The sequence below is a fragment of the Dermochelys coriacea genome, chromosome 9 (genome assembly GCF_009764565.3).
Source record: "Dermochelys coriacea isolate rDerCor1 chromosome 9, rDerCor1.pri.v4, whole genome shotgun sequence".
Lineage (NCBI taxonomy): Eukaryota > Metazoa > Chordata > Testudines > Dermochelyidae > Dermochelys > Dermochelys coriacea.
The window spans coordinates 15641960-15656641 of record NC_050076.1 but is presented as its reverse complement, the minus strand read 5'-3'; the positions used below and the strand labels follow the sequence as shown (position 1 = coordinate 15656641).

Genomic DNA, 14682 nt, shown 5'->3' with positions numbered 1-14682 from the left:
AAAGACAGTATACTGGGCTAGATGGACCTTTGATCTGACCCGGTATGACTGGTTTTAATTCTTATGTTTTATGGCTTTGCAATTAAAGGAAGAGCAGATATCAGCCCCCATTGTGCAGTAGTATACCATGAGGGTTGTGCTTTCTACCAGTAGTAGAATCCATTGATATAAATGGGCCTACTTGTATTAGAATACCAGAGTAGCAGAGCTTTACAACATGGGACACATAGCTACTACTAGTTGCGGGTCTTGTCCTATAAATATTAAAAGACATGAATAACTTGATTCACGTGAGTGATTCCACTTACATATGTCTGGGTGTGGAACACTTATCAAAGAGGTGAAATCATTAGAGGTAGTATATGTCTGTGGTACAAGGTGAATCAATGTATGATAATCATCACGTACATCTGTGACTTTATATCAACAATAAATAAATGATACTGATTCTTTCTAGATGTCCCTGTGTCAGAAAGTGGTTGTCAAGTCTCAGAGTACAGTGTGGAAATGACAGAACCAGAAGAGGTTATTTCTGAGGTGTATCATGGCCCTGATCTAGAGTGCACGGTCAGCAACCTTCTTCCTGGAACAACATATCGGTTCAGAGTGAGAGCTTTGAATGACGGAGGGGTAAGGTTTAACATTCTGCGCAGCATGAACAGCAGTGTCCAAAGAAGGATGCCAAAAGAGGGTTTTTTTCAAAATGTTTCTTAACATGTATATGGGAGAGCAGTTACCCTGGCAGTGCATACACTAGTTCAGCTATCGCTGGTGAGTGGAAAGATAAAAGGGACAGGGGAATGTGGGAAAGGAAAAAAGTTGAGAGAAAAGGAGGTATCTGGGAAAGGAGAAAAGTGGAGAATAAAATGAAAGAGTTGGAGAAACTTAAGGAGAAGGCAGTGCATTGAGACTCAGAGGGTCCCATCCAGAGTGGCCCTTTAAAGCAAAGTTGAGAATGGCATTTCTGTTTAAACATAGGTTCAGCTAAACTGGTCTACCGTTTAAAGTGTGTTAGAACTGTACTGAAGAGATATATTGGCCCACACATCTTTAACAACAAAAAAGATCTTTACCTTTATAGAGACAAATGATACTTGAGTAATTTCAAGTAGGTCTTTGGACATTTTAGGGAAAACTTGTTTTGTTCATTAATAGTTTTTAATGTGCTTTCATTTAACGTAGGGTACGTATATTTTTTTCAGTTTTCTCATAAAAACCTATTTATCTAATCCCATTAGGAATTAAAAGCCTAATCCTGTGTCCATTGAAATTAACAAAAGAATTCCAATTGACTTCAGTGTTGGATTGGGCCCTGTCTTCTTTTGTCTGAGCATCATTCCCAGCATTTTGAAAATGTATCCTCAGTGGGACTAAGTAGTCTAATGCATTGCTTACTCTGCTATCAGACTGCTCCCAAGAAATCTATTAGGTTTCTAAAGATTTGTATGCTTCAACAGCAGGGTCCCTGCTGACAATTACTCAGCTCTTAATAACATAGAGCTTTTAAATAATGCAGATCACGGGGGGAAACTACCAAAATTAGTTCAGGTATTCGAAACTAAGAGTACCTGCAAATTGATAAGATATCCATTTCTTTCTTATGTATTAATTAATTGGGTGTATATATCAAAGTCTGATTTGCTGACTGTTCTGACTGACATATAAAAGCTAAGAGAGAGCCATTTCCTGTGAAGTAGCTTTGGACTGACGGTGTTTTAGGCAAACCATGTATTCTCAATAAGCAAGGCAACTTCTCTAAACACACCAGTGAGGTGAAGTGAAGCATGCCAAGATAAGCTTTACATTGGTAAGGTGTATATTAGAGGCCTAATCTGTCTTCAAGAAAATGTGTTATATTAAGAATATTTCTATGTATGGCTTATGAAACCCCTTTAAAGTGTGTGTGTGTGCGTGTGTGTAATATTTTTTTCCACCCCTTCCTAGTATGGGCCATATTCTGAAGCTACAGAAGTCACCACAGCAGCAGGACCACCCGGCCAGTGCCAAGCACCTTTCCTTTCCTTTGTGTCTGACACATGTGTACTTGTAAGCTGGGAGGTAAGATAAACACTCTTTGTATGTGTGATTTCTATCTTGCCTATCCAAACTAATGTGATCATCAGTACTCGAAAGCTAATTCAAGAGCAGTTCACAATCTCAGCCCACTCAAAAATACTCTTGTACATACAGACAATAATCTTCCCTGCTTTTCTTTTTTTAGAGTTGATCTTGAGTCACCCAGGTTTATTAGGGCCTTGAGAATGGAGACAAGGGGATCTGCTATCACTTCATCTTAATATAGGTCATAGATCGGTAAAGAATGATCTCTCCAGAATTTTAGCATGTTGAATCCAATACACTGAGTGGCTTCTGAACTGGAATCATGAAGTCAGCTATTCAGCTACGTTTTTATATGAGGCTAGAGTCCTTGATATAAGACAAACTCTGAGAGATTTGCTATGTCAAAGCGACTCTCCCAAAATAAAAGGAGGACTTGTGGCACCTTAGTGACTAACAAATTTATTTGAGCATAAGCTTTCGTGAGCTACAGCTCACTGTAGCTCACGAAAGCTTATGCTCAAATAAATTTGTTAGTCTCTAAGGTGCCACAAGTCCTCCTTTTCTTTTTGCAGATATAGACTAATATGGCTGCTACTCTGAAATCTCCCAAAATAGTCAGGTGTCATCTAGTTTCATATCAAAACCACATTAAACCATTAGTACAGGAGATGAAAGATGTTCTTGTGAATAAGGTACTAGTTTTGGACTCAGGAGATCTGAGTTCATTTCCCAACTCTGCTACCAACTTCCTCTGTGAGTTATGTGGGTTTTTTTCATACTCCCTCCACCAGTAACTGGGGACTTTGTCAGACATATATAGATTCTAGTGTGTAATCAGATTGTCCTGAGGATCCCCAAGGAAGAGAGCCTCTGCTGCTCACTTGGAGGCATGAAAGGCAAAACTTCTTTTATAATATTATGATACTGAAGTGTGTGCCATATCAAGGGCCACGCTGCTTAAATTTCACCATCATCCTTAGCTGTGTTAGCTTCTCTAACTCTACTGTCCTGTACCTTGCCCATCAGCTTGATGGCTGACTACCACTGGGTGCCTAGTGCTGCAGGCCTCTCTCCAAACCAGAAACAGTACTTTCCAGTTGGTATGATTTTCTGGGAAATATAATTATTCATTTCTTAATGACTTGAGTACATCATTTAGCCATGACTCTCCCACAGGTGCATTGAAACCACTAATCCTGGTCTAGAAGCAAACTTTTCTGTGTGATTCAAGGCTGTGCTGATACCAAGTCAGGCGAGTGGGGAGAAATTTTTATTGTGAAAGTCCTGATAGAAATTAAAGCCTATAGTGTCTGCTGTGTAAATGTCCTCACTTCTATGAATTAGGACTTTTCTACCCTTAAAACACTAAAACGGCACAGCTGCAGCTGCACCACTATAGCACTTCAGTGTAGTCTAGACACTACTAATGCGGACAGGAGATATTCTCCTGTCGGTGTAGATAATCCATCTCCCCAAGAAGCAGTAGCTAGATCGTTGAAAAAATTCTTCCATCAACCTACCGCTGTCTACGCCGGGGTGAGAAAGCTTAGTTACGTCTCGCACCCCTGAGAGACAAAGCTATGCTGATGTAAGTTCCCAGTGTCTACCAAACCTTAGTTTCTTTCAAGCAGAAAGTTCTGCTAAACATGCTTCGTTTTGGTAACCTATTCTGGGGCACAAATCCAGAATGTGTCCATTTGCAGTGATCATGGTTTCTCATTATGAACTCGTTTTTATGCATTTTTCTCCTTAACCTGTCAAACATGATGAGGTAGGCCTCCATTTTTAAACTGAACTACTAAATGCAAAGATTTGTTTTGCAGAGTCCTGAATGCTCTGGTGCCGACATCTCTGAATACAAATTAGAGTGGGGAGAAGATGAGGAATCTCTGGAACTCGTGTATAATGGCACAGATACCTGTTTTGAAATTAGTGAATTGTCAGCAGCAGCACATTATTGCTGTAGATTACAGGTACAGAAGCTTATTATATTTTGTATAGATCACAATCTAAGATGTAAACACAATTTACTTCCACTGGATTTTTATTGTCATCATTAACTGCTTTGAAATGAGGTACTTTTGTAAGTCAGAAGAAATATACCTTTCTCCTACATCACGTAGCACTGCTGCTAATCAAACGATTTAGATTCTAAACAACTCAAATTGATGAACATAGGGAGTTAATAGAACTTTCAGCCTTGGAAAATCGCACCTGTTCATCACATGCTTTAATTTCAATAAATAATACTGTTGACAAACAGCCGGCCCAGATAGTGATGCTCTTGCACTAAAATAGAAATATAATGTTTTAAACTTTAAAAAAAATCCCAAATTTTGAGTTGGCTCAAGTTTGGAAATGGTATGTAAATGACATTACCTCCCAAATGGATGTTAAAGATTCCCCTATCTTAAACAGTAATCTCCAACATCTGTTTCATTTATTAAGTTAAGCAAACCGTCTGAGTAGCTGATAAGATTCCTATGCACATGGGCGGTTGCGGCTGGCAATATAATGTACTTGCCATTTTCACCACCTCATCTCTTGAATTTATATCATTGTCTAGTGAGTCTCTGTAATGATCTTCTTCTCTTTGATATTTATGCTTTTCCCATTATTTTCAATAAAAAGCAACCAAATTAAAATATAAATCCTCTGATGGAACTGGATTCTTCTCCTGTCAAGTCCCCTGAAAAAATAGAAGAGATTTAGCAGAAAAGAGTGAGGCAAAATTCTACACACAAGCCTGCACAGCTTTGGAGACTCTTCCACAAGGTTTATTTATGTGCAAAGGCAGAACACCAGCAATAAATCCAACCAAGAATTCATATACCTACCCAGCTGGCAAAGGGTGGAAAATAGTTTCCCTTGAAAATCTTTTAGCTTGGACCACCCAGGGTTCATCACTTTGATCGAAGGCCACAAGCCCTCAGTCAAGTGTTTCTTTTCTTTTTGAACTCTTTCAAGTCAACTGTCCCATAAGATTGTCTCTAGTTCTTCAGCAGCTGATTCAAAGCCAAAGAGCCTCAAATAGAGTCCCACAGCCCATCCTCATTCATGGTCTGCTGTATTTGTCTGACTTCATTGTCACAGGACCTACACCTTGTATGGTCATTAGTTTGGGAAACTAATTGAAAGAGCATGTATGAGAGGAATGGCACTGCAAGCCAGAAAGCACATTCCATATGCCTGAGAAGGAAAGCTTTTTGTTTTCTGTCTTCTAAATTGGCATTTAGACTTCATTGAGTTGGGAGGACACTGTGATACCAGTTTCGTGGTGAATGGGGAACTCTAATATTTTTTTGTATTAAAAAATGGAAACTGCCAACTGTATAGTATTTTTGGAGGGGGAGTGTACATTTATTTTAAATTATCCACCAGAGAAATGTTCCACTACACTAATGTCTAACACAGATTTTAATGCCTCAAGCAAAACTTAATCCATAGTCAGAAGATAAGAAAAATATATAATAACACGGATACATTTTATTATTAAAGCCCACCAGTAATCCATGCAATAGAATTCTAGGCCTCTGTCTGTCAAGCTGGTCCTTACTTTGTGGAGAGTAGTATCTGTCTTACAAAGTGTATTTCAGAATGCATTAGAGCATTAAACAATAACAGGGTAGAGAGTAGAATTATGAGATACTGGCAAATGAGAAGTGTTAAATAATTAATGGAGATTTGCTTTGGGTATGTGTTTTAAAATAATAAATAAAAGGATGAAGGGCAAAAATAAAAATCATTCTTTCCTCTGTGACTATTAGAGACATTAACAGAAAAACTTAATTTTTCACTCTAAGATATAAAGAATTTTGTCTAACCCATGTTACTCTTTCTTCTAACAAACACACATCATTATCTCAATCCATACAAATCCAATAATGGAGAGAATCAGGCATAAATGGTTAGAGGGAGGCCAGTTTGTCTTTGTTTAAATTTAAAAAAAAAATTAGTAGCATTAGTGAAAATTCCCCAAAACACTCATGCCCTCCACCCAGAGAAACATTGTGACATTTACTGGGGTGAGGGAAGGAGGAGGAAACATCTGGTAAGCAAACGAAAATTAAATACCCATCAATTATGTTGATGAGGTTGTCCAATAAAACAGTTATAAGCACCACTAAAACAAATTGCTTGGAGCAAGATACAGATTGCCAAACACTGGTTTACAGGCGAGACACATAATGTCATTGACAGACCACAAAATGAGGCTTGCTTTAGCAGCTATAGGAGCGCTTCACTAGATAAAAGATGTCCCTGGAGCAGGATTTGTTTTTAAGGGCTTTTAAAGCGAACAAATGCAGCTTTATCATCTCTTCCTTCAGTACACCAGCTGAACAAAACATCTAATAGAAAAACAGAATGAGGTTTTCTATTTATCCCATGCATAGTAAACAAAATTATTCAGATACAGCAAAAGTAGGGGAGAAAACATATGTTTGTTGGTCCTTTACCCATGTTACTCCCACTTAAGACACTGAAAAGCGCAACTCTGCAGATCTTTATTCTTCTGTTGGGGAAGGAGGGGTTTGCCTGCCCCACTCTACCACGGACAAAGCAAAGTGTTTGGTGTGAATTGTGATGGAGACTCAAAGCCATCTGTTCAAAGACTATGCCTTTGCACAGATTTCTGGCTCACTGGTAGAATAACTCCTTCATGACCTGTGCTATGACAAATTCCCTGTCTGGGTGTTTTGCACTGTAACACGTAACAGTTCTGATTCCAATCAGTAGAGAGCAATAATACATATGAACCCTAGCTAATTCATTACTATAGTAATGAAGTACCACAGTTTTATTAATCTGTTTTTATCCATTTTACTAGAATATTTTGTAACGGTGTAAGTGATACAGTATACCAATGGAAATGTTGAAATAACAAAATCTGGTGATTAATGGATGGTACTTCAAAGGTAGAAACATTGGACCAGATTTTGAAACTTCAGATTTCCACTGGTGTCACTGAATTTGGCCTAGGAGTTAGATATAGCGGTTGCTTTATTTTCTCATGGAAAAAATTAACAGCTGTGAGTGCTTTAGTTGTTGTTTATATGTGGGATCTTAGAAAAAAGCATACACCGTGCTAAGGTAATGTTTTATTTTCATGGGAATTATGAAATTATTAATAATTAGTATGAAATTTTCAAATTAACTTTCTAAATTAGGACCCTGTAGCCGCTCTTAAGCAGGCCAAATGCCCACTGAAGTCAAAGGTAGATATCCCTGAGTAAGCAGAATATCTGACCTTGCAGATGTAACCATAAAGTAGATTCATAGATTCATAGATACTAAGGTCAGAAGGGACCATTCTGATCATCTAGTCTGACCTCCTGGACAACGCAGGCCACAGAATCTCACCCACCCACTCCTATGAAAACCTCACCTATGTCTGAGCTATTGAAGTCCTCAAATCGTGGTTTAAAGACTTCAAGGAGCAGAGAATCTTCTCTCAAGTGACCCGTGCCCCATACTACAGAGGAAGGTGAAAAACCTCCTGCAAAGGGCTTAGAAGGGATTTGGATAGCGAAGGGCTTTTCTTTAAAAAAGGTTAATGGTGACAATTCAACACAATTAATATTAACAAAAAGGGGGAAGGAACACAAGCCGAAATAAGGAAAGAGCGGGTTAAAGAATATTTAGATAAGTTAGGTGTATTCAAGTCAGCAGAGTTTGATAAAATTCATTCTAGGGCACTTGAGGAACTAGCTGAAGCAATCTCAGAACTGTTAGCAATTATCTTCAAGAAATCGTGGAGGAGAGGTGAATATTATAGGGCAAATATAGTACGTCTTTAAAGAGGGAAACAAAGAGTACCTGGGGAATTATAGACCAGTCAGCTTTAACTTGATACCTTAAAAATACTGGAACAAAACATTAAATAATCAATAAGCACCTAAAGGATAATAGGGTTCTCAAACTTCATTGCACCGTGACCCCTTTCTGACAACAAAAATTACTACATGAGCCCAGGAGGGAGACCAAAGCCTGAGCCCACACCTGGGCAGGGGGTCCAGAGCCAAAGCCCAAGCACTACCACCCCAGGTGGGAGGGCCAAAGTCAATGCCCAAGGGCTTGGGCCCTAGGTGGGGGGCCTGTATCCCTGAGCCCATGGCACCAAGGGCTGAAGTCCTCAGGCTTGGGTTTTGGCCCTGGGCCACAGCAAGTCTAACACCAGCCTTGATGACCCCATTAAAATGGGGTCGCGACCCACTTTGGGGTCCCAACCCACAGTTTGAGAACCACTGCCCTATGACAACCTAGTTCCTATTTCTCTAACCTCTTCCCCCCTCAGAGCCCAGCCAGAGGGCCAGACACCCACAACCCCTCACCCCAGAGCATAGGCGCCGACTCCATGGGTGCGCCAGGGCTGGAGTACCCACAAAAAAATATTAGCAGGTGATTAGCACCCACCGGTAGGCAAGCTCCCCTCCTATCCACCCCATGCCCCCACCTATCAACTGCTCCCATCCCTCTGAGGACATCCTGCATGCCACGGAACAGCTCTTCAGCAGCGTGCAGGAGGCATGGGGAGGGAGAGAGGGAGGGGCAGGAGCAAGGACGGGGTGTGCTTGGGAGAAGGGGTGGAGAGAGGCAGGGAAGGGTGGAGCAGAGGTGGGAAGAGGCGAGGCAGGGGTGTGGCCTTGGGGGGAGGAGTTGAGTGGGAGTGGCAACGGGTGGAACAGGGGTGGGAAGAGGCAGGGTGAGGCGGAGAGGGGTCTTGCGGGAAGGCACCAGGTGGGGGCGGGACCAGCCTTGCCCAGATACCTGCACCCCTGCCCAGAGCCAGCCGGGGGTCCAGACACCCACAACCTCTCCCACCCAGAGCCCAGCCACGGGACCCCTCCAGCCAATACGCCTGAACCCCCTATCCCCCAGAGCCCAGCCGGGGGGCATCCCTCAGCCCAGGCACCTGCCCCCCCCCCCCACCGCTCAGAACCCACGGATCCAGAAGGAGAAACAGTATGATGCTCGGTCCTAGGTTTGTGTGGGGTTTCCTGCATGCTGCCCTCTCCTTCCCACCGGGTGTGCGGGGAACTGCAGCTGCTGGGAACCATCCAGCTCCCCATCCCCCAGCAGTGTCTTCTGTGTGGAAGCTGGGCTCTACCGGGTCCAGCAGCCCCTAATGGTGGCCAGCAGCACTGCAGCCCATTTGCACACACAATGTTAATTTCTGCAAAATTCTGCATTGCGCTGTGGCACAGAATTTCCCCAGGAGTAAATAATACAACAATATAGCAGCAGTTATGAGGAGCTGCTTCCTGAGTTAATCTTTTAAACTGCCTGCTTTCCTTCCTGGGTTCTCTGGCTGGTGCGCTAATTATCTCATAACTCATTAGTCTACCAGCAGTGTAAGTGCTCCCTTCCACCTTAACCACAGCCATTGCCCTGGGTGTTTTAAGTGACCAGGGTACTGGCTTCCACAGATCCCAATTTAAAGCTGCTAACGGCACCCTGTCAAATGGGTGCACACGTGGTTGAAAGATTGCTCAAAGTGGTTCACTGTTAAACTGGAAGGGTGCATCTAATGGGGACCCGCAGAGGTCAGTCCTGGGTCTGGTACTATTCAATATTTTCATTCGTGACTTGGATAATGGAGTAGAGAGTGTGCTTATACAATTAGCAGAATGACACCAAGCTGGGAGGGATTGCTACACAGGAGGACCGGATTAGAATTCAAAACAACCTTGACAAATTAGAGAATTGGTCTGAAATCAACAAGTTCAAATTCAACAAAGACAAGTGCAAAGTACGACGCTTAGTAAGGAAAAATCACACGCATAACTACCAAATAGGGAATAATTGGCTAGGTGGTAGTACTGCTGAGAAAGATCTGGCAGTTGTACTGGATCAGAAATTGAATACAACTAAAAAATGTGATGCAGTTGCAAAAAAGTCTGTATTAACAACGGTGTCATATGTAAGACATGAGAGGAAATTGTCCCCCTTTAGTCGGCTCTGGTGAGGCCTCAGCTGGAATACTGTGTCCAAATCAGGGCTCCACACTTGGGGAAAGATGTGGATAAACTGGAGAGAGTCCAAAGGAGAGCAACAAAAAGAGATTAAGAAAAACTGACTCTGAGGAAAAGTTAAAAAAACCTGAGCACATTTAGTCTTGAGAAAAGAAGACTGAGGGAGGACCTGATAACAGTCTTCAGATATGTTAAGGGCTGTTATAAAGAAGGTGGTGATCAGTTGTTCTCCATATCCACTGAAACTAGAACAAGAAGTAATTGGCTTAATCTACAGCAAGCGAGATTTAAGTTAGATATTAGAAAAAACTTTCTAGCTATAAGGGTAGTTAAATTCTGGAATAGGCTTCCAGGGAAGGCTGTGGAATCGCCATCATTGGCAGTTTTTAAGAACAGGGTAGACAGACACCTGTCAGGGATAGTCTAGGTTTACTTGGTTCTCCCTCATTGAAAAGGGCTTGACTGGATGACCTCTTGAGGTCCCTTCCAGCCCTGTGTTCCTCTGCTTCTGTGGTTCTAAAAGATGAGAGTAGCCTATTTGTTAGACAAGAATGGTCATCACTGACAACATGATTCATGTGTGACATTTTCTCTCACAAAAAGTTTCCTGCTGATAAATCGGTTACTGCTAAATTTGATTAAAATGGTTATGCAGGGAAATTATATATATTTTTTTTAAAGACACTTCAGACTATATAAGTGACACCTCTGGATAACAGAGAAAGATATTAATTGTTCTCATACAGATAAACGGCATAAATTATTAAGTGATGAATTATTAAGGTGATAGGTATCTAACTTTTCCAGACTGCAAGCTACATTGGTCTAAGTTTATTTGATTGCCTTGTGAAATGAAATGTGTGTTGCTCTAAAAACATTATTTTGTTCCACAGGCTATAAACCAGGCAGGAGCTGGACCCTACAGTGATCTAGTAACCTGCAGGACTCCAGCATCAGTACCTGATGCAGTCTGTACCCTCTCTGTATTGGAGGATGAGTATATGGATTCCCATCAGATATCGCCCTCTGTGTGCCTTGTTTTAAACTGGGAAGAACCGTGCAATAATGGGTCTGAGATTACTTCTTACAACATAGACCTTGGTGACATTAGCATTCCAGTTAGTAATGTTACAAGTTATGTTATTGATGATCTGCTTCCAGAAACCTCATACCGGTGAGTGTCATCATCCTGCCATTTCTCAGTACAGTAATGAAAACTCATGTTGATATCACACAGATTAACTAGATAAGGGGAATCTTATAGGATGTATCATAAAGAAGAAAGAGAAGTCACTATCCTTTAAACATCTAGCAAAAGTGTAATGATGTCTTTATGGAGTGAATTGGAGTAGTTCAGGTTCGAAGACGCGTTCTCTTTGTTCACCTTTTTCTATCTTCTTTTGTCTCCATTTCCCGCCCCCATTTATCTTCTTTATTTTCTTTATGTGCTTTGTCCTTCTTTTTGTCTTATGTGTTTGAAAACTGTATTTGTTAATCTATGAAGCAAATACCAAGACCAAGACAGATAAAATTCATAATAATCTAATGAGGTTTACAAACCCCATACTGAACACGGGTAGAAGGGAGAGAAGAGTCTTCCTGGCTTACAGGCAACCAGGCTCACCAGCCCCCAGCATAGCTGCTAGAACTTCCAGTCATGGAGGCATCCACCAACAGCTGGGACCAATAAGAAAAATAAGTGTAGCAATAAAGGAAAAATAGAGAGATGGGGAGGCAGAAAGGCCTGGGCTAGTGGAGGGGCAAGTGCCCTCTGGCAGTCTGCCTCTAAGAAACTAACAGGGAGACAAAAGAAGACTACAAGCCCTGGAGTTTAAGGGCTGATAACCTAAAATGAGTCTAAGTTGATGGTCTGGGCTAATTTGAGATGAGTAGAGGGGAGACTGGTTAGGGGAAAGCTCAGTCCTCTAAAGAGACTGTCCCAAGAGCAGTTGACAAGTGTACATTCCAGAAACTGGAAATGATAAATGCTTCTAACTACCATAGTGCTGTGTTTATTGCAATGTATCATTTTTGAGATTCTAATCAGTAATATTCTTTTAAGTGTTTATAGGTATTATTAACCAAGTAATTTTCTTATATGGTGAATAAGTTGTGTACGGTTTAAAATGGTGATTTAATGTATGTTCTTTTGAGTAGCTATATTTGCCATCTCTTTAATATGAAAAAAATAACTAAAGAAGATGAAATTTGGGATTAAAAGTGATTGGCTCTTAACAACTCAAATTCTAAATTTTATTCTAAAATGGCTTCTCCAAATGTGTATTCATCCTTTGAACTAATCTGATTTTCATGCTTTTCATGATGTCTTTCTAATTGCTGCTAGAATTTAAATTATCTTAAACAGTGATTAGCAGATGAATAGTAATGCACAGTAGCATTGATCATGTCAAGGAAGCTCTTTTTTAAAAAAAAACAGTTATTCTTATAGATACATAATACAGAAAAATCTGATTGTACAGTTGAAGAAATTAGACACAGCATAGACTCGCAATATCATTTGTCATTGAATAATTATGCAAACATTGTGCAGCTTAGCTAGAATGCTCCACAGATTTTAACACAATAGCACTGAGAATAGTATAGTGGCATCTAGCTTTTTACCAGCCTGTGGAAATGTAAAATGTGAATATAAACTGCAAGTGGATGACTCAGGGATTGCTACTGGGATATGGAGCCTTTCGCTTTCAGGTCACTAGTTCAAATCCAGCCAACATTAATGATAACCAAAAGTCGTTAGTATTTAAAGACCCATCAGTGGCTTATATCAAATGAGCTGGAAGTTTTAGTTCAGATCCAGCTGGAAAAATGTCAACATGACAAATTCTTCATCAAAATTGTGACCTAATCAGCAGTCTCGAAGGATTGACTAGGTATAGAGATGGAACTACTCTCCCCCCTACCAGTGGTCCCTAGAAGTAACAGGACCGTGTAAGGAGGCTTCTATTGCCTGGGCAATACGTTCACTTTAGAAATTTTAAAAGAGGAGCCATCAATAGAAAAAAATCAAATTTATCTCTTTCTCCTCTTCATAGAATCATAGGACTGGAAGGGACCTCAAGAAGTCTTTTAGTCCAGTCCCCTGCACTCAAGGCAGGACTAAGTATTATCTAGAGTATCACTGACAGGTGTTTGTCTAACCTGTGTTTGTCTTGTGAGCTGCTACTTAATTTTTTTAAGAGCTGCCCTTAGTTGGTCTGGAACGTCTTGTTTTCTCCTTATTACGTGTGAGATCAGATGCAGGAGCAACAAAAACAAAATAAAAGGTTTTGATCAGTACCAAGTGACTCTATACAATCAGCCAGCACTTTTCATTAATATTAGTAACTGGGTCACAGAAAATGGGGCATCTAAAATTTCTGTTTGTGTTTTTTTTTTTAGCTCATGTTTTGTTCTTCTATAGCTGCTGTTAGGTAGGTGTCCTGATCTCCAAAGCCTGGAAAAAGAGATCAGAACTAAAAGTTGAGATAAGCTTTAGGTTCCTCTTCACTAATCATACAGCAGCTCTTTCTCTGAGACTCTTGTTCTAGCTCCCTCTGAGCAGGAGTATTATACTGAGGTCATACTATGATTTATGCCCCGAATCTTAGTTTACATTCTAACTTCTTTATTTTTCATAAGGCACCATATTAAATTGTGTGATTTTAGCTTAGGAGTGTGATTGTCTCTGATCTGAATGAAAAAGTGAAACCATAAACATTAACTATTTAACTGGTCACAATGATTACTGTGGGACCAAGCTTCTAAAAATGGTCTGATGAGAACAACAAGAAGTAAATGTTGAGTCAGGAAGCAAAAATACACAGCGGGGCATCTTGTACTTTTCAGAAAATACCATAGCTCAGCTGTCTTGGAAAGCAGAGGGCCAAAACAAGTTGCAGAAGCAGCTCATGCAGCATTGACCATACTTTGTAGTATTATGCTAATAAAAATAGCTCTGAAGAAAAAAACTTTTAAAATAATTGTTGGTGGATTTTTGTTCACACACGCACATCTGTGTATATCCAGTCTATCTCTGATATTTTTAGCGCACCAATCATCATATTACCTCGACATAACGTAAGAAGGTTGTTAGATTTAATTAATTGCCATTTGCAAATCCCTTTGAGCTACTCTGAATTGGAAGTATTATTATTTTCTGATATATGGGGGTATAGTAAAGCTGTGTTAAATTTGTGCAATGAAAGCAAGTGAAAGTTACCTGGCATTAGGTTTCTTTTCAAATCCAAATGTTAAGCAAGACCTCGGAGATTATCAAATCTCTTGGCAAGCCTGGTCTGAGTTTAAAGTCAGCAAAAGAGTCAAAACTCTGTGGTTTCAGTGGCATTTCACTGCCAGGTTTTGGGTTTGTTTGCAGCCAGAATCTCAAAGCAAACCTCTAGTTAGCAAGAACCAAAATTGGAAAAATGCATATTTTTCATAGCAGTAGTTTACCAAGTAAGTCTGCATACTGAGCTTATAGTATAAAAATAGTTTAAATAAAATAAAATCCTTAGATATGCAAATCACTTCACTGTAAACAGCATGAAGATGATCTGAGAGGATGTGACAGAGTCTTCCACTTAAAGATCTGTAAATATGTCCCAAAATTTAGATGCTTTGGATATGTCTGGTGGTAGTCAAATTGGTC

General features: G+C 40.3%; 1 protein-coding gene across 1 annotated transcript in view; it reads left to right on the top strand.

Annotated features, from left to right (window-relative positions):
* FNDC3B (fibronectin type III domain containing 3B) overlaps positions 1-14682 on the top strand; it is a 359968-nt gene that overhangs the window by 281496 nt on the left and 63790 nt on the right. Inside the window, exons 19-22 of the mRNA XM_038417217.2 lie at positions 458-630; positions 1945-2058; positions 3885-4034; positions 10928-11208. Coding sequence (XP_038273145.1) covers positions 458-630; positions 1945-2058; positions 3885-4034; positions 10928-11208 — 718 coding nt within the window. The remainder of the gene's footprint in view (positions 1-457; positions 631-1944; positions 2059-3884; positions 4035-10927; positions 11209-14682) is intronic.